General features: G+C 41.3%; 1 protein-coding gene across 1 annotated transcript in view; it reads left to right on the top strand.

Moving 5' to 3' along the window:
- The first annotated feature begins 4,278 nt into the window (after window positions 1-4,278).
- Window positions 4,279-20,094, top strand: part of LOC117490402 (transcription factor COE1-like) — a 27,166-nt gene continuing 11,350 nt past the window's right edge. Inside the window, exons 1-5 of the mRNA XM_034140139.1 lie at window positions 4,279-4,364; window positions 5,506-5,648; window positions 7,052-7,185; window positions 8,772-8,898; window positions 14,993-15,081. Of these exons, the coding sequence (XP_033996030.1) occupies window positions 5,534-5,648; window positions 7,052-7,185; window positions 8,772-8,898; window positions 14,993-15,081 (465 nt within the window). The 5' untranslated portion in view covers window positions 4,279-4,364; window positions 5,506-5,533. The remainder of the gene's footprint in view (window positions 4,365-5,505; window positions 5,649-7,051; window positions 7,186-8,771; window positions 8,899-14,992; window positions 15,082-20,094) is intronic.

The raw sequence follows: 20,094 nt of genomic DNA, 5'->3' as shown, positions 1-20,094 counted from the left end.
ATAACAATGTGTATAAGCTGAAAGAACAGGCATTGAACTACAGGTAAACTTGATTGAAATGAAATGGTCAGTTCCCCCCCCCCCCTCTTCACAGCAGAAGGAAGCAAAGGACAGACACACAAACATAGCAGCAGCTTAAGAACCGGGCATTTTTCTAAGGAGTTAAACCAGAGATAGAAGAAGAGTGAATATTGGACTTACATTCATCAGGTGACCAGAACCACAAGCTCCAAATCAATGCTGATGTATATCTGTGTCATCTGGATTTTCAAGCATATAATGTTTTCTATCTTGTGAGCCATATCAACATAGGTGATAAAACAACATGCCATGGCTGTGTGTTTGTCTGATGACGCATTCTTATCCCCCCAAGAACAGCAGAGGTGTAAGGTGTAATGATGAATAACTTAATAATAATGAGATCCCATAACATTGTCATTCCTGACTTTTCAATTGGGCTATGGTTAGGCTTTTTTTAACAGCATTACCACCACCTCTCCTTCACCTTAACCAAGGGTTCTTGTAAGCCTCACAATAAACATACTGTATCCATAATTCCTCTATCACCTTCTCATAAACGTAAAGCACTCAGCAGTAACTGTTTAAACTAACACAAATGTGACAGTACATGTCATTACCCTTCTCAGTGGTACTTCCCATGTCTCTTGTCTGTATCTAAACTGCCCTTAAAATGCTAAATGCCCAAATGAATAATCTTGACAAGGGCGTAGAAATATCCTGGAGGCTAGTCTTCATACTTTCTTTATTTGTTTTTCTCATTTATTATTTCTTCTTTCTTTGTTTTATACCTTTCCCTTGCTACCATTCTTACACTACCCTGCAGACGGTTTGTGTGTGTGTGTGCGTGTGTGTGTGTGTGTGTGTGTGTGTGTGTGTGTGTGTGTGTGTGTGTGTGTGTGTGTGTGTGTGTGTGTGTGTGTGTGGGTGTGTGGTGTGTGTGTGTGTGTGTGTGAGTGTGAGCCGGGTCAGCTCTCTGAGTGTGCTACTCACAGTATAGCAAAGGTCAACAGCGCTGTTATCACTTGAACATGATCGGGGCCTCGGAGAGGGGGGAGTGAGATAGAGGCGAGAGGGGGAGAGTGCTCCCCTCCCCCACAGTCATTCAGACTCTTATAATTGCCCGGTTTAATTGGAGGCCTCTTAACGACCAGTGACTGGACCAGCCAATCAATTCACACAAGGTGTCTGTGTGTGTGTGCAGGCGTGTGGTGTAGTAGCTGCAGGGCCTTTTTGTAGCAGAGTTGATTAGGCCAGATGGGGTCAAGTGAAGGGGGAAGAGGAAAGCACACATACTGCATTAAAATGTAGAATATCTTCTGTTGGCAATCAATGAGAGAAAACGCTCTCTCAGGAAATAAACGGATAGAGTAGAGCACCAAATGAAAATATGAAAAATAATGAGCAATATCATCAGATCAGAAGGGAGATAAGCCAATGATAGATGGAAATGATTTGGACTGTGAACTAATTAAATTAATACAGAGGAGATTGTAGTGGTGATTCAGTTTATGTTTTAAGACGTACATGTCTTTCGCCGTTAGATGTGAGAGACGTTCTCATTCCCCTTTGCAGAAATATTGGTCGGCTAGTAATCAAGGAATGTTTTGATTAACAAAATGTGTTGCACTACCTGTATTGTTAGTATCTTGTGTTTTAACAAGCACAAGATAGAAGTTTTGGCTGACTGCAGATTGCAGGAAGTGGCAGTGAACTGTGTGTCTGTAACAGCAAAGAAGAAAATATACAACAAAATAAATTAGGCTTTAAAACTTAAAAAGATCTGATCTGATATTTCATCTCAGGGTACCTTTCAGATACCAACCGTCAAAAAACAGCTTTATTTCTTTCCCATATAATACATCTGTAAATGATATTATGTGGAACAATTTTTAAACATTGTATGTCAAGTAACATGAGGCCAGAGATTGCTGTGGCCCTAAAAAGTGAATAAGCTGCCTATGAAACACTGAACTTTAAAAACATATAAAAAATGGAACTAAATGGTTTCATTTCCAGTACCTGGTTTGCTTTATGAGGTTTAATGCTGCGTTGTACTTTTACCAAGTTCATTTTATCTACATTTCACAGACATAAAGCACCACATGAACCAACAGATTTAGAACTTGAGTACAGTCATTATTATGGTGTCTTACATGCTAGATATTTGAATGCAGGACTGATGAAGTTTCTGTAAAGATCTCAACTCTTCTTACACCGCTGCTTTAGTTTTTTCATATTTCAGGCAGATGAGCAGAGCGTGTGAGCTTCCTTTAAACAGAGATGTTCGGTGGAGGGTCAGCTGAGGTGGTCGTGTTAACGCTATGCTAGTGTTATGAGAAGGAGTAGACAGTGGGAGGTCAGCAGAGGTCACCGTGGCTGTCCTCCGCTGTGATAGGCTGTCACCTGGGGGTGAGGGGGTCAAGATAATTAGGCATGCAGAATCCCAGCACCCGGTGTTCTAACGAAGCCTGAGCTCGTTAACGCAGAGTTTTACACTCAGACCTGCCACTGGGCTGTGCTGCACCGCCACACACGCACATACACTCACATGTGGAGTACATGTTTGCACACACACACACACACACACACACACACACAACACACACACACACACACACACACACACACACACACACACACACACACACACACACACACACACACACACACACACACACCTCTGCATTGTCCTGGTGATCCAGTACAAGGGCTGTCATCTCTTGAACAGTAGAGCACCAGGCTCTGCCACGGGGGAATTTAAGTGATGCAGAAAAGTTGAAATGATTTAAGTATGGGGTTTAACATGAAGATAAATACAGAGAGGGCACACACTGGGAGGAAATTAAATATAAAAGCTTCGCTGTCTTTGTGGAACTTTCTAATATAATATTTTGTTGCTACAAAGAGATGCTGATTTTCCTTGGTGATCCTCAACAGGTGGTTGCTTTTGCTGATGTGTGACTGCTTTCGAGAACACTATGAGAACAATAGGAAACTAATGTAATCTAGAAAAGACAAAACCTTTTTGCAACCGAACATGGGCTGGGCGATGTGTCAATCAAACATCACTTTTTTTCTTTTAAATCCCTCAAAATGTATTTGCGCCAATATTGTAGGGTCGACTTTGGGTGCTTTATAAAAATATATACACAAGGAGATTGTTCATAAATATTGATAGTAATGTGGATATAATAGTTAATTGGGGTTATGGTAAATACTAGACCAGCTATAAAGTCTGTTTGTTTAAAATATGAAATCACTGTAGTGTAATGCCGCCTTTTAAAAACAGGAAAAGACGCTTACTTTAAGTTATCTAGTTTTACAGTATATGACGATATCGATATATCAATGTGTTGTCCAGCAACAAAAGAGAATCAGAAAGGACATAGAATAAGGTTTATACTCAGAATGCAACGTAGAGGAATCATCTCCCTGCGTGGGAAGTTGTGTTGCATTTATTGAGGTTTAACACGCAGATGTAACAAACATAAACGTGTATGCATGTGTGTGTCGGTCTTTGTTATTGTGCGAGTGTGTTCTGTTGTTTCTGCCAGGCCGGCCAGCTGGCTCACACCAAAACACAACCTGGATGTGTTTGTTAGCTGTTGATGGCCATCTGGGTGTTTGATTTACTCTGTAATATAGATTCATGACATATGGTCCCGTTTCAAACACCCAATGTCAACATAGTTCCCCTTTTCTTAAAGCATTGACATCAGGGTTAGCGTCACCTCTGTAGATTTTAAAATCTGTCTTTTCACATGTTTTCCACTGTATATGAATCCTAACCGACAAGGTTTTAATCCATATGCAGCCATGTAGGCGTCACATGTTTCTAGAAGCACTGACGATAAAAAACAGAGAAAGGAGGGTTTTAAGAAATATGATGAAATATGGATTCACAAATCAAATTGAAAAACTGAAGGTTCAACTTAAGATTTTCAAAAAATGTAACTTGCTCACCAGTTTTGTTGGAGTGTGCTGCTTTATTTGCCTTTTATGTTCATCTATCGCCTTTATGTGACATTTCAAGGCCATCTCAGTTCGCATGGATTTTTTTTAACAAATAGCTGTTCCGTATATCCACAAGGAAATTCATTTTTGACTTTCCAACAGTATAAAATATTAATTTCTATGTCTGTATTTTGGGTTCTGTCTGTGTTGGAGACTGACCTTGAATTCACATGTATTGAAGAAAAGCAGTCTTTACTCTGGTCTCATGTTAACCCCCAAATATTGCCTGTCCTCTCTTCCTCCACAGATTCTTCCTCAAGTTTTTCCTCAAGTGCAACCAGAACTGTCTAAAAAATGCAGGAAACCCACGAGACATGAGGAGGTTCCAGGTACAAACCACAGCACTTTTTTTACTCTTGTCATTTATTTCAATCTTTTTCTGTGCATGTTTTCATGTCCTAAGTCTCTATCTTCTTGCCTGTGTTTCCACACGTAACACAACACATAACTTTAGGGTTTATTGTTACACAAACACAGGAATGTGTTTCTGTAAGTAAACAAGCTATCATCGGCTTTACAGGAAACATGAGACCCTGACCCTGACTAGTCAGAACATAAATATACACACAATGCAGGGAAGAGAAAGAGAAAAGGGTGTTGGAGGGAGAAAGAAAGGAAGAAGGAAAGAGGAATTGGAAAGCAAGCAAGAAAGCCAAGATATTGCAGAGTTTAGAATAAGATTTAAGGCAGTGCAGACTTTATTATTTTCCTTATCTTCATGGCCACAACAACAATCAGGAAGACACCACTTGAGACTGAGTGGAGATACTGGACGCACAAAAGATAATGATAGATTTATTACTATGGCACGTGGGTGTGTTTGTGTGTGTGTGTGTGTGTGTGTGTGTGTGTGTGTGTGCTGTGTGTGTGTGTGTGGTGTGTGTGTGTGTGTGTGTGTGTGTGTGTGTGTTGTGTGTGTGTGTGTGTGTGTGTGTGTGTGTGTGTGTGTGAGATAGGACCGACAGAGTTGTACGGTAGCGAGTGTGTGACAGTATCTGTGCCTCTAATTGTGCAGCTCTATTGTAGTGGAACCAGAGAAGACAGCTCTGTTTCCCTGGGAGATAATTAAGGGCTGGACCCATCAGGAACTATTCAACAGAGGAGGATAGACACCACACACACACACACACACACACACACACACACACACACACACACACACACACACACACCACACACACACACACACACACACACACACACACACACACACACACACACACACTTACTAAGTGTGTGTTCAGTGTGATGGTAATAGCAGTGATAACGGGTTACATTTAAGGGAGCTTTTCAAAGTTTTCACGCTTTAAGTCCTCCTTGCTATGATCTCTAGACCCCACACTATGTAATTCCCCTTTTTTGACTCTTCCCCCCCTTTTCCTCACCAAACGTTGTCCTCTTTTATATAACCTTTTTCCTGTCTCACTCTCTTCCTTCCCCCCTCCCCCATCATGTCCTGTCCCTCTTCAGGTGGTGGTAACGACTACAGTGAGTGTTGATGGGACATGTCCTGTCAGTCTCCGACAACATGTTCGTCCACAACAACTCCAAACATGGCCGACGGGCCCGCAGACTCGACCCCGCGGAAGGAACGCAGGGATACCTAGAACATGGTAACACACAAGATGTGTGTGTGTGTGTGTGTGTGTGTGTGTGTGTTGTGTGTGTGTGTGTGTGTGTGGGTGTGTGTGTGTGTGTGTGGTGTTTGTGTTTGTGTGTGTGTGTGTGTGCCTGTCTGTCTCTCTGTCTGTGTGTGAAAGTGTGTGAGAGTAACCAGCATGGCCAGCAGATGGTTGATGGTTTAATCCTATCAGGTGATTCCTGCCCCTCCATCTGGCTAATCCAACCCACCCACCCACCCCACACACACACACACACACACACACACACACACACACACACACACACACACACCACACACACAACAAACACACACAGACACACACACACACACACACACACACACACACACACACACACACACACACTAGGTCTAATATCATTATGAGTCTTTTTTGCAAACACACCCAGACTAAAGCACGTTGTTGGTAATAACACACACACTTTTTAAGGAGATTTGGCTTTTGACAGACAAGCTTTTGTTGTTGTGATATGTGTGATATATGTATTGTTTAATTTGAGCTTATACTCACTCACACAATGCTGGAGTGACATACTGTACAGCTGACTGTATCCATTCTGTTTGAAGTATTACGATTCATGCTGAGCTTTGTGTGTGTTTATCCATGTCATATCATTAGTTTAAAAAATGAACTGCCATAATCTCATGTCAGTCGGGCTTTCGGATAAATAAATAAATTAACAGTACAAGTTCTCTCGTATCACATTACGTGAAACTTGTGCGAAGTAGGAGAAAACATGAACACATGTTTCTCATCTTCACTGGATAATTAAAAAGAAAAGGATTTCGAAATTGTTTTTTTTTAACAGCAATAAATTACATAAATACATTTTTTTTAGCGGCTAATTTTTATCTCATGCGGCCTGCAAAGACATTTGCAAACGGTGTATGTTAGATAGCACCAAACACTAGCAATCCTCAGAGCTTTTAAGTGAATCTCCCAGTCCATAATAAAAGCAGTCTTGCAGTGTTTTCATTTTCAAAGTACATTTATTCTTATACACTGTATGTTCTCCCTGGATGTCTTTAAACAATAAGGTTTAAAAAGTCCCTAAAGAATTATCAAATGGCGGTTTGACCATGCAAATAAAACAAGCATCCTCTCAGCACCTCTCATTGCACTGAGCTGGACACTTTTCAAGGAGAAACTTCCCTGCTAAAGGACCAATTGAGAAGGACTCTTTGAATCTGCAGCGCATTGAGAGTACAGTATAAGTGTGCTGTGCTAATCTGGACCTCGGCCAAAAGCCAAGGGTGTAGCTTGGAGAAATATGAGGTGCATTTGCAACACGGATGAAAAGGACTAGATTCCTGTTTAGAAACTCATTTCTCTTTTAAATGATTTTTTAAAATGTTCTTCTCTCTTCCCTCCAGGCTCGGCGCCCTGCATTAAGGCCATTAGTCCCAGTGAAGGATGGACTACAGGAGGCGCTACAGTCATCATCATAGGAGACAACTTCTTCGATGGTCTCCAAGTCATCTTCGGTACCATGTTGGTTTGGAGCGAGGTCAGTTTGTCAGAAATCATCATCCCGTCTCAATGTTGTTTCAACCCCTCAACTGTGTGCCTCTGCCCTCGACCGTTGGAAGTAATTCAATCTGAAAACATACTTTCCCTCATGGCCGGGCTCTTAGCTGCGTGTGATCATGTGAATGTGTGTGTGTAAATGTTTGTTTAAATGAGGTTTGCCTCTCTAATGAGTCCCCCCCCCCCCAACAAGCGACCGCCGCCCCTCTCTACCTTCCTCACCCACACCCCCTCTTACTCTTTCTCGGTGGAATACTGATCAAATCAGCACATTTTGATAGCCATCGGCCTAATGCTCGCACACACACACACACACACACACACACACACACACACACACACACACACACACACACACACACACACACACACACACAAATACACTGTCGTACTTTTCCCCAGCGCAACTCCTCTACAGAGTGTTTATTTGTCTTCTGACTCCACTCACCGTGTGTGCCGAGCGACCGTGGCTCCTTTCCAACAACAACACCCAGTTTGTGTGTGTTGTGTGTGCATACGCTGGCACACATGGATGGGTGTGTGTGTTAAGAGCTGAGGGGTTTGTTTACAGTGTTGAGAGCCACACTTACACACACTAACATGTGTACAGAGTCTCAGTTCAGTTCAGTTCAAACTGACCTGGCTCTCTTGGCGTTCCTCGGACAGCTTTAATGGATTATTTTGGCCAACCGAATGTTCCATTTGCACTCAACTTGATTATTGATTCCGAAGCGTGAAAACACGGTTTTGAGGAAATGTGTCGTGGGAAAGAGATTGCCTTTCTGCCAAGTTCTGTTTGTCTGCAGATTTCCCTCCTACTTGCAGATTCCTCAAACCTGAGCCAAGTAGTAAAAACTGTTTTTTGAAACCCATCCATGGAAATGCTATAAAAAAGTTAGTGTTTGTCACGTACAGCCGTGTTCGGTTCAATACAATGATTCCTCTTTATCTAACATCAACATAGGTGCTGGAAAGTCTGATTGTATCTGAAGTGGTTGTATTGTCTGTTGTACAGTAGGTCAAAAGTCCAGTAACACAATAAAAATCACATACAGTATTATGTTTTTTAACAAGATTATGATGAATACCAACCCGTTTAAATTATTCAAATATATTCTACATTGGATATAAGAGAACATATTCAACTAAATGTGAACTAAATGAGAAAAAGGAAACCGTGTTTATTCCATTTTGAATTAGTTTGAACTAAAAAACAATTATACAGCTCAGTTAAAGATCACATTTACAAGTGTAAATGCAATACATCACCAACCCACTGACTTAAACAAACATTTAAGTTGTGCTCTGGCAAGCTTACAGAATAATTTACAGCAACAGTCACAACTTGATCCATAGTCCGATTTAAAAGAAAAATGGGAGTGTAAACAACAGAACCAGGTTCAAATCAAGATTCTGTTGGAAATCAAACCTCTAGAGTTGTGTCAGTTGCTTTTTCTGATTTTTTAACAACGGACCAAACACCGGTTGCATTGTCCTGACGCAGAGCTGCATTATTTGGTGTGTTTGTGTACTGAGTCTTGGTCCGCCTTTTCCTTCCTTCTTCAGTTGATCACGCCGCATGCCATCCGGGTGCAGACGCCTCCCAGACACATCCCCGGGGTCGTCGAGGTCACTCTGTCCTACAAGTCCAAACAGTTCTGCAAAGGCACACCAGGAAGGTTCATATACACAGGTAAGTCAACTGTACACACGAATAAACACACGTGAAAATCCACATGTACATGCTCTTGATTTAATGATCTGTTGAGAGTTTTCTTCTATTTTCTTGAGGGTATGATTTATATTTAAAGTCTGCATAATACAAGCTTTTGCTGTTTTTGTCTGTGACTGCATGTGTGTGTGTGTGTTTGTGTGAATGGCTTCTATGAGTTGCAGTTCAATCCCAGGCCAAACAGTGTTGAACTAATGACTGTAGATTAGTCAACATTAACGACCCACACTCGCTAGAACGCTGCCATAATCAGAGGCTCGTTAAAAGCAGCTACAATTAAACAGTCTGCTCTTTATAGCTCTCCATACTGAAACTATTAGTGAAATCATCCAGAACACCCAGTTTACTTACACACACACGCACACACATGCACACACTTACACAAGTTAAACATACAAACACACTCAATGTTGGAAAGGAGTGTGTGAGTTGTGATTGTTGACTGTGAATGAGCGTTTTCCTGCTAAACTCAGTCAAGGAAGAAAATTACAGAACATTGGAAGAAAGTGTGTGTGTGTGTGTGTGTGTGTGTGCGTGCGTGCGTGCGTGCGTGCGTGCGTGAGTGCGTGTGTGTGTGTGTGTTTATTTGCTAATTTTCTTCTCACATACATGTGGAAATGGATAGAGGTGATGTGATGTCTGGTATTGATCCGCTCAACATGGCTCCATCACAACGTAATGATGACGTCATTCCCAGGGAGGAAAGACAGGAAAGAAAAACAGCTGCTGTGTAAATTCTTCCAAGACATTTAATGGCCGACAGATAAAGATGAGAATTTAAACCTGATCAATAGATATGAAAGAAAAACCCACCATGAATAAATTGTCCCTTTAATGCTGGCGTCAAGCTCATGAAGGCTTTTAAATCTCCGGGAAAATACTAAAGGAGGTGATGAGTTTTGTGTTTCAAGATTGAGCCACAGTCATTAAGACAAGGCTGTTAAATGGCAGTGTTAGGAGGCAACCAGGTATAATAGTGTTCAATGGAATGGATCCGTTTGGTTAGGGTTTGTAGTTAAACTGCAAGGAAATTATCTAGAAAGTTTGGTGCATCCGTCAAGCTCTTCGGTTTTGTTATAGCATGAGTGTAGTTCTTGTTTTTTCTAATTGCCATTTTGTATTTGGTGAATCCATAGAGTTGTTGTGCTGGAATTATTAAGAAAAAGTAATTTTACTTGGTAGTCTTATTATCTTTTTTTTCAGATTGTTGGTACTGTTCATCTTCAATTGTTTTGATAAGTAGGTTGAACTTCCGTTTACCAGTTCTAACAGCTAAATATTAACCCAAAAGTACCTGAATAATACATTTAAGAAACACAATGAAAAGCAACAGCAGAAGAAGAATTCAAAAGCAGGGAAGGAGTTATTTGTTGGCAGACAAAGTAAATTAGGAACTCATTCAGAAATGTTTAATGCGAGAAAATGGACTTGCTGTTAAAGAACTGAATAAATAAGTGAAATAAACAGACGCAAAATATTGTTTTTGATTTACATTTCTTGACCATGTTCGGTAGACTGAGAAAAAGTCAAGTTTTTTTACGGGTAGTGTGAGTGTTAGAAGGTGTTTTAATATCCCTAGTCGGTAGTTTCTTTGTCCAGAGAAAGGTCCAGTCAGCTCCTTCACTGTTCTTTAGTCAAACATCTTTGGTCTGACCCTGAGGCTAGCCGGCTGGTAATTGGTCCGTCTGGTGTCTAACTTCATCTCCTATTGGGCGGAGATGACCCCCGTGACCCTCGCGATTGGCTTGATGGCTTCAACATGTGACCAGGAAACGCGATCCGTTACTGCGGTTGCCTGAACCCCACCTCAAGGTTGGCTTCTTTCTGGAAGCCGCTGGTGAAAGGTCACTGCGGGGAAGCTGATTGGCTGTTGAGGTTTTTCAGTGCTTCTTAGCTGTGGGTTGCCTCTGGTGATAAGCACCGAGCAATTAACACACACACACGCAAGTATGCAAAGGCGCGCAACGTAAACACACACGCAAAGCCACCCTTGGGTAGGGTCGTGTCTTACACAACTTACCACACACACTTTCAAACGGGGGCAGGAGTTGAAAGTAATTGTAAAATCAGGGAGATATGAGGAAAGATGGTGAGTAGTCTGGTAAACAGATGGTATACCACACACAACACAACACACACACACACACACACACAACACACACACACACACACACCACACACACACACACACACACACACACACACCAGCAACATACACAAAGTGCCGTATGGCTGCTTCATCGGCCTGGTGGGAAAAATTAACATTCTCGACATCACACACTTCTATAAAAATACAATGGTGACAAAGTGACAATCAATACATTGTTCATCAACACACACACACACCACACACACACACACACACACACACCACACACACACACACACACACACACACACACACATATAGAGCTGATTTATTGTCAATGCAGCTGCATAAGAAAATCCATATCTGAGCTGTGGATAGAAGAAACTTTTAGTAAAAGCTGCAAAAATGTCACAATATTTGTTCTTTTCTTTCTTTTTACGAGCAATTCACCTTTCATCTTGCAGACACAGAAGGAGAGAAATAAAAGAGATTGAAATATATAAAGACAGAGACAGTAAAACGAAGAGACACATAAAGAGTGAGACAGAAAGGTGGACTTTTAAAACCAGATTGTAAAGTATTGATCCGCCCATAAGTGGATCACACATAAACTGATACACACATGCAGATACACACATGTGCATACACACATATACAAACACACAGAAAGTCACTGAGAGAAGTGGAGCCAGAGAGAAAGAGATCTCATCTCATAAGGGGAAGAATGAAGCAATAATTCAGTGGTATTGAACTGCAGGCTGGCCAGAGAATCGATCTTACCACACCTCCTTCTCCTCCTCCTCCTCCTCCTCCTCCTCCTCCTCCTCCTCCTCCTATTCTTCTCCTTTTACATCAGCTCTGTGTTTTCCACCCAGCCTCACCCTTTTTTCTCCCTTCCTGCTCAATTACCCACCTTACTGTTTAAACACTGTCAAAAGATATCCTCACAATTGTACAGTTTAATATACGCGCATAAGAAATCTTAGACATGCTTTCTTCTCTTTGCCACCTCCCCCTCTTGGTCTCTTCTGTCTCCCCCCTTCTGCTCACATTTTATTGTGAAACAGGAGTGGAGGGTCTGTCCTCATGAAACTTCTATGAGTATTGATCTGCGGACAGCTCTGGACTCTGAGAGGAGGACGAGCGCGGGCTGGAGGGGGAGTGATGGCGAGATGGATGGATGGGTGGATGAAAGTGGCAGAAGGTGTAGTTAAGAAAGAGGGGGGAGGAAGCAGAATAGAGGGAGGATGGGGGAGGTGGAGGAGATGCTTTAATGGACAGCAGGGTGGCAGATTAAGGCAAGATCAAATGGGTTAAAGCCTCAGTATTGTGTAAGTGCTTTCTTCTGTTGATTAGGTTGTCATATCTATAGACACATTTTTGTAGGAACAGCACAGCTTGCTGGACATTTTGAAATTCTAAATAATTATAGTAACTATAATGGTATTGGTGGTTACTATTTCACTGTACATATTGGCATAGAAAGGTTTTTTAAGAGAGATGTCAAACATTTATAAATATGTTGCTAGAAATCACCCCTAACTAAGAGCCTGATTGTTATCAGGAAAGGACCTGGTTGGATCTTGGAATAGTGCCTAACTGCTTTGGGAGTGTATCAGCACATTTTAAAACCGTGTTTCTGTTCAAATGAATGTGTAATCCACGAGACCCCTTTGCTGCACTGATACTATTTCTGTTTTTGTGCAGTAAGAAACCTCCAAAGAAAGCGTTGGAAAAACCTAACCTTTTGTCTTCAAAGTACACACACACACACTGACATGAGCCTCCACACACACAGACCTACACATACCCTTAAACACACACCACCAACATGCACACACCATCCAATGATTTAAGTAGAATGTTGTTCTATTAATAAAGAGTCGGTTGGAGACACTTTAGGCTTGAGGCAGCGAAACTAAGGTCATCCTGTTATGTACATTATGTGTCTTTGTGTGTGTGTGCGCGTGTGTGTGTGTTATATTAAAGCTAGCATCGGTTTAAACGTCTCCAGAGATGTGCAGGGAGTGTGGATCTGACACTGGCAGTTAATTCTGACAGTTGATATCCCACCGAGTGTTAGGCAGCTGTTTTTCTACTTTTGTTTTTCTCACCATAACTGAGCCTTTTTCTGTGTTTTTTGGATGGATTAACACATGCTCTCTTCTCATTCCCTCACCTCCCTTTAATTTTTTTATTTCGTATATCCCTCGCTTAACTTCCTGTTTTTTTTTCCTCAACCGTTTAGCATTGTAATTTTCACATTTATAAATCATAGAATCATAAATTGTCCAGAATTTGAAAAAGGAATGTTCTTGTGAGAGTGGGAAGTATTGTTCATGACTGTTAGCCATCTGGTATTTTTACAACTCACAATTTATGAACTTATGTTTATAACAAATTGAGTGAATTAAGACATAACAACAACCAGAAACTGGGGTGTGATGTGATAATAAAACAGACAAACTGTACATATAAAACATATGCACACACTCTCACACACACGCTATAAGAAACTAGAAAACAACATTCAGCTGCAAGTAATTTATCAGTGTTGGATGTGGAAAGTACCAAATATTACAAACACACACACACACAAACACACACACACACACACACACACACACACACACACACACACACACACACACACACACACACACACACACACACACACACACACACACACACAAACCATCTGCACCCCACACCTTCATCTCGCGCAGACTCTTTTCCTCTTCCTAAATTGCTACATTTTTTAAGTTTTGGCTATTTTTGTTGAATGTGTTTGCTATAAAAGTTACCTTACTTTTTGCATAGTAAGTTCAGGATTGGCATGCATACACTTGTTCAGCACAGACAAATAAATGCAGAAACACTTTAAATCATCCCATCACTGTGACTTACTGAGTGTAGAGCCGACTTGATTGACATGCTGATTAGATAAAGACTGTAGAAGGACATAATGGCAACAATGGCAACCCGTTTCGTCCTCGTGTAAACGGGGTCTTTCAGCGAACATTAAGCATTCTTTAGGACCCTTTAAATGTAATCTGCAGTGTTATTATTATAAAGATGCTTTTGGCACCATTAGTTACTTTACCAGGTCTCTCCATCTCTGTACATTTGCATGTTTCATTTTGTTGGGCTGCTTCATTTACATTTAATGGGAACAGTTTTTATGCTCATCAACAGACAAAATATGGGACATGGTATCACACAGTAGCTTTTGAGCGATGTGCTTTTCTCAGTTACAGTTCCTCAGCCAGATCTGAACTGCCAACCTTACAGTCACGAGCAGCTCTCTCACCTTTGATGGGACTTACTTGACATACTTGATACCAGCATGGTGCTTGGGAACAAAATGTCACAGGGCAACATCTGTGCCCCCGCTGATGGGCACAGATGTTGTCTGTCTGTTTATCATGTGCGCAGGCTCAGGTTGAACACCAACAGTATTAAAGGTGCATCGTGTAACATAACGTATTATTGTGAAATGTAAACATTATTTAGGTAGAGAAGCTTTTAATAACCCAAGTGCCTCTTCCTGCACTCTAAAACATGTGTTACTGTATTAGTGCAATGTCCATGTTAACCAATCGAGATTGTTCAAATATTTGTGATGACATTATTAATTGGATATTTTGGTGCAGCATGAGATCACTATTGTTTACCATAGTTGAAGTGCTTAAATCATGGGCTCTTTACGCAACTTCTGTATATTGTATCTGCATAGGAGAGCTCCTGTACTGTAGTTGGAAGAATTGTAGTACATAAAAGGGTGCACCAGCATTTTAAATGGTTTTAATTCATATATCTGCTTTTTTCTTGTTGTTCCGAGTTTGTATCTTCACGGTTTATTGCGCTTATTGTAAGTTGTTTTGGATAAAAGTGTCACCTAAATGAAATGTAATGTAAGGATAAAACCATTTTAACTAATTCCCCCTTCCCATTGGTCTTCTGCAGCACTGAACGAGCCGACCATTGACTACGGTTTCCAGAGGCTTCAGAAGGTCATCCCTCGGCACCCTGGGGACCCAGAGAGGCTGCCAAAGGTAAAGAAAAAACCTCATTCACCTCTCACTGATGTATCTGATGCCTTAACTGGACAGTGAACGAAGAACGAGCAAGGCTCCATCTCTTGCTTAGGGGCTCAAAACACAGACACTGATGCTCCTACAGAGATCAAACCGAACTTCTTAGTTACACCGAGCTTCACTGACTTACTCTGTTATCAAAGAACAAGCGAACAGAGATGCACACAAATTAATTCAAAACAACAAAAGAATTGTATGTTTATGTTTCATTTATTTCTTCTGAGTGTGTTGTTTTTATATTTCTAAGCAGAATATGTGTTTTCAAATCTCCTGTGGGTTGTGTTTTCACCTCTTTGTGAACTGTGTGTGTGTGAGATGCTTAAACCCATTTACAGGGTGAGCGTTTGAATCTTCTCCAGATCAGAGAGTCATATCTGATTATTTGTTTATCAGCTGGAGATCAAGCAGATTGTTTCAAGGATCAGCAGATGCTAATAATTAGCACCAAACGATGAGCGCTGCTTTGATACCAAGCGCTGTCATCTTGATCCGTACATGCAGGGTGACTTTTCAAAGTGCACATGTATGCGTGTGTCTGTGTGTGTTTGTGTGTGTGCGAGAGCCCAATTCAACATGGAACTCGTCTATCTGGGTGGGCAGGGTCATGACCTTTCAAACAGCTGCTGTTGATTGGCTCCCCGTCCCCACTGGAGCTGATCCAGGATTGGCTGTCTTTGCTGTGACATCATTATAAATGGGCGCTGGTCATGATGTGATGATGGGGCCATGACGTGATGTCATCGCCTCCGGGCCGACACCCTGGCTCCAGCTCATGTGTTAGCAATGTAGCGTGCGTTAACACTTTGGAATCACACACACTTCACACCACATAAAGTTTAGGAAGTCCTGGACTCATGGTCACGAGTATGTATTGCTTTCACTTGTTTAAAGTATACTGCACTTTACAAGTGTTTTAACAAGGCTCATTGTTGTCTAAATTATGGTTTTAAAACCTGCAGGCAGAAACATAATAAGGGTCATGTGACTGATGAGGACTAAAGGCTATATTTGTTTTAAAAGCGGATTGTTTGAAATTAGGTGAATGAAGTATTACCGGATGTTAGAACATCTTTTAGAGTAAGCGGTGAGTTAGAAATGGTATAATTGTATGTGTTAACTAATTGATAAAACATAGTTGATACGTTTATTGTGTTCGGATTCATACCAGAATCATAAAATGATGTCTATATTGGCCGATACTGCAGCTCAAGGTTTATGACCTTCCAATGCAGGAAATAGTGTTCCCTTTAGGCTCCAACTAATGATCCATGATCAATTACTCTGGCTATTATTTCATGATTAGTTGATTAACTTTCAGGCTATAAGACATCACCAGGGTGTGAAAAATGCCCGTCCCAATTTCCTTGAGCCCAAGGTGATGTAATCAAATATATATTGTATATTGTCTTTGTCCTGCCAGCCCATTTAACATACTGAAATGTTAACACAAGGCAGCACATTTTCATTTAAAAAAAAGTGTTGTTTAAGCTTTAAAATAACCACAAAACATAAATTGTGCAAAAGGCTGTAAGAAGTCAACCCATCATAGAAAATGTAGCACTTTGAAAAGCTTTTACCTGTGACCAGGCCCGTTATATTTAGAGCAACTTAACAATTGTGCAGAAAAATCAGTGCAGGAAATGATGTAAGCATCCCAGATTGTTTGATACCAGAAGTGATTTTAGGTTCACTTTCTGGTAAAGACTGAGTCAGAGCAGAACAAGTGACTCACACATGCATTAACACACATGTGCGCGCAAACACACACTCTGCATGATTTGTGAGAGATTTACAGAGCATGACACACACCTTGTTAACAGAGAATATGTACTGCTTCCACGTTTTCCTCTCTGGATTTCCTTTTTAATGTAGAGGGGAAATAAAGCTTTACCATTCTTGTTGTTATATGTATTCATACAACTCATAATCTGATCCAGGCAATGTAATACAGTAGGTCATGAAGCATGCTGGGAGTGTGGAAAAGGAAGTGGTTGCTTAACTTTAAGCTATATTTATTGGTTGATTATTACTTTTACATAATATTTATTATGTTTTGGCACTACACTCAATGTGCCAAAGATGGTAAACATGCATTCATTAAGCCAAATACCCAATATGACATTCTATTAGTGAATATAGAAAAGAGTTAACATTAACTGTAACATTTTCATTGTGACAGATATAAGGGGGAACATCTCTTAGTGAACACATATAACTTGGACTAAATGGGCCAATAAACATCTTATGAACAAGTTATTAATATTCTGAACCCAGCAGCGATATTGGCACTGTACCTTTTTAAGCCTGTTTCTATTTTCTTTAGTCCCTTGGATTACCAATCTATTCTATTTTAAGACACATGATGTCACTGAGGCTACTTCGAGGAAAACAATGAGAACCAGTAAACTGCTGGAAAGGCAACCAGAGTAGCAGTAGAATGAATCGATCGGGTATCATGTTGGTGATGAAGAGATGTATCGGTGCTAAATGTGGAATATATGTTCCATCATGACAAGATGAAGAGGACATCCTGAGGGAGCAAGAGAAACTAAATATTATAATTCAGATTTTTCTGATTAAAGGTAGGGTAGGTAAGTTTGAGAAACCGGCTCGAGATACACTTTTTGTTATATTCCATGGAATGCTCTTAACATCCCGATAACAATGAATATCTTAAGTGCTTTGGCAAAAAATCCATAAAAAAATGTCATCTGTGGAAGCCGTAGTACTGTAAAAAGCACGACCAATCATTTTAGCCGGCCCGGCTGAAATAACTGGATGGCCTACCTGCCTGTCAGCCTTCCATCTGTGCACAAACTTATCTCGTGCCCTCATTGGTCATGTGCGCGTACGTGTGTGTTGGAGGAGGGGCTCTGTAAGGAAGTGGCAGATTTTTTCCGGCTGTGTATTTTCAAATTCTAGCGCACTCGAGCTGGTTTCTCCAAAATTACCTACCCCACCTTTAATTTAAACTCTCTAAACACACTAGTTGGACATGCGACTGTTTCACCGTCTTTTTACCGCTAACTGTGTCTTACTGTGCTCTCTGTTCAAAACAATATTCCTCTTACATGTGTGTTCCTGTTACTGTGTGTGTTCATGTGTGTGTGTGCATTAGTTGGTAATTCATCATACTGGTCGATCGAACCCTGAGACTGTATTACTGTTGCCCACCAGCAGTCACACTGTGTGTGTGTGTGTGTGTGTGTGTGTGTGTGTGTGTGTGTGTGTGTGTGTGTGTGTGTGTGTGTGTGTGTGTGTGTGTGTGTGTGTGTGTGTGTGTGTGTGTGTGTGTGTGTGTGTGTGTGTGTGTGTGTGTGTGTGTGTGTGTGTGTGTGTGTGTGTGTGTGTGTGTGTGTGTGTGTCACACTCTCTCGGAGTATCGATCAGTCCTTTTATTGAAGTTATGAGAGTTTGTTACAAGCACTATGAAGACGGCAGAACAGACACACACACACACACACACAGACATAGAGACAGACACACAGACAGACACAGACAGACACACACACACACACACACAAACACACACGCAGACAGACAGACAGACACACATACACACAGGCAGACGGGGCAGTGAAGTGTATGAGAGGATTACCAGTGGACAGCCGATTCTATAATTGTTCAGTGAACATTGAGGGGATTGCACTTGCCACACACACACACACACACACGCACGCACGTACACACACACACACACACACGCACGCACGCACGCACGCACGCACGCACACACACACACACACACACCAGTTGTCAGCTGCCATTTTGTGTCACTGTATGCTCTTCTGGATCCATCCATATGTGGCCATACAGTTACTGTATACAGTGACACACATATGCACACGGAAGCCTGAAAACCGACACACACAGACTCTGTTTCGTTGTCCTGTTGAAAACACTTTGAAGATACATAGAACAGTCAGTGTTGGAAAATCAGGGACTTTTCCGAAACTCCAGCTGTTTTTTGCCCCAGTTACACAATCCCAGACCTGGATCTTTTCAGTACAACCTAATGTACTGTACTGGGAATACTGCGATGTTAATGAACAAAATGTTATCTTCAGAATAAAAAAATGCAGTTCAACAAACCTAAATTGTGATAAAAACAATGTTCAAAATCTGCTATAAAAACTGTTTTTATACTCTAATCTGCTGCTGATCACCTGTGTGGGCGATCAGCCAGCAACTAAGAGAGAAGAAACAGAAATGCCTCTCTAGATGCACAAAGAAATCAATCTCCTCTCTTGGCTTGTAGCCCTTTCTTCAGTGCAGCAGAAATGTGGAGGAAGGAAAAAACAGCACTGGAAGCCAATATCCGTTCTCTCAGAGTTTTAATAAATAAAAGGTGATGTTTTTTGCAATAATTGACGATTTGATTTGGCCCAGGTCATGTCGGGCTTCTTGTAGCTGCCTTTAAGGGGTTTGGAAGATTCTCCATTATGGCGCAAAGGAAGGAGAGAGGATGAAAGACAGGATAAGTTAGAATAATGAAACGCACCCATTGTGTGCAGAAATGTCTGTTTCCCAGTGAAGGAGTTCAAGGTTTGAAGGGCTGACCAGTGTGTGTCACCCTCGTTAGATTGGTGACTTCCTGTAGTGAGTCACTGAGCTGACATCTGTAGGAAACTCATTTTGATGATATCATACATCGCACTGAGATCAGGTCATCAGCATCACCAAAATGAGTAATCCCCAGTGAACACATGGACTTGAAACCATGAAACTCTCAATATATGTATAGATCTGCGGTAGAAGATGTTCCCCGGAGGATGTGTGTGAGTGTGTGTGATATTGCCCCACATGCCTCTGAGCCTACATGTACTGTATGACATCATCCCTGTTTGAGGTGTGACCCTGCATGTACGGCATCCCTAATGGGACATTAGAAGCGGATCAAGCGGCTAATGTACCAGCATTAGGGAGGAATAAGTCATGTGTGTGTCATGTCTGTGCTGGCCTGGCACACGC

This window comes from Trematomus bernacchii, unplaced genomic scaffold, assembly GCF_902827165.1.
Source record: "Trematomus bernacchii unplaced genomic scaffold, fTreBer1.1, whole genome shotgun sequence".
Classification (NCBI taxonomy): domain Eukaryota; kingdom Metazoa; phylum Chordata; class Actinopteri; order Perciformes; family Nototheniidae; genus Trematomus; species Trematomus bernacchii.
Note: the sequence above shows the minus strand (reverse complement) of the source record. Positions and strands in the feature narration are given on the sequence as shown.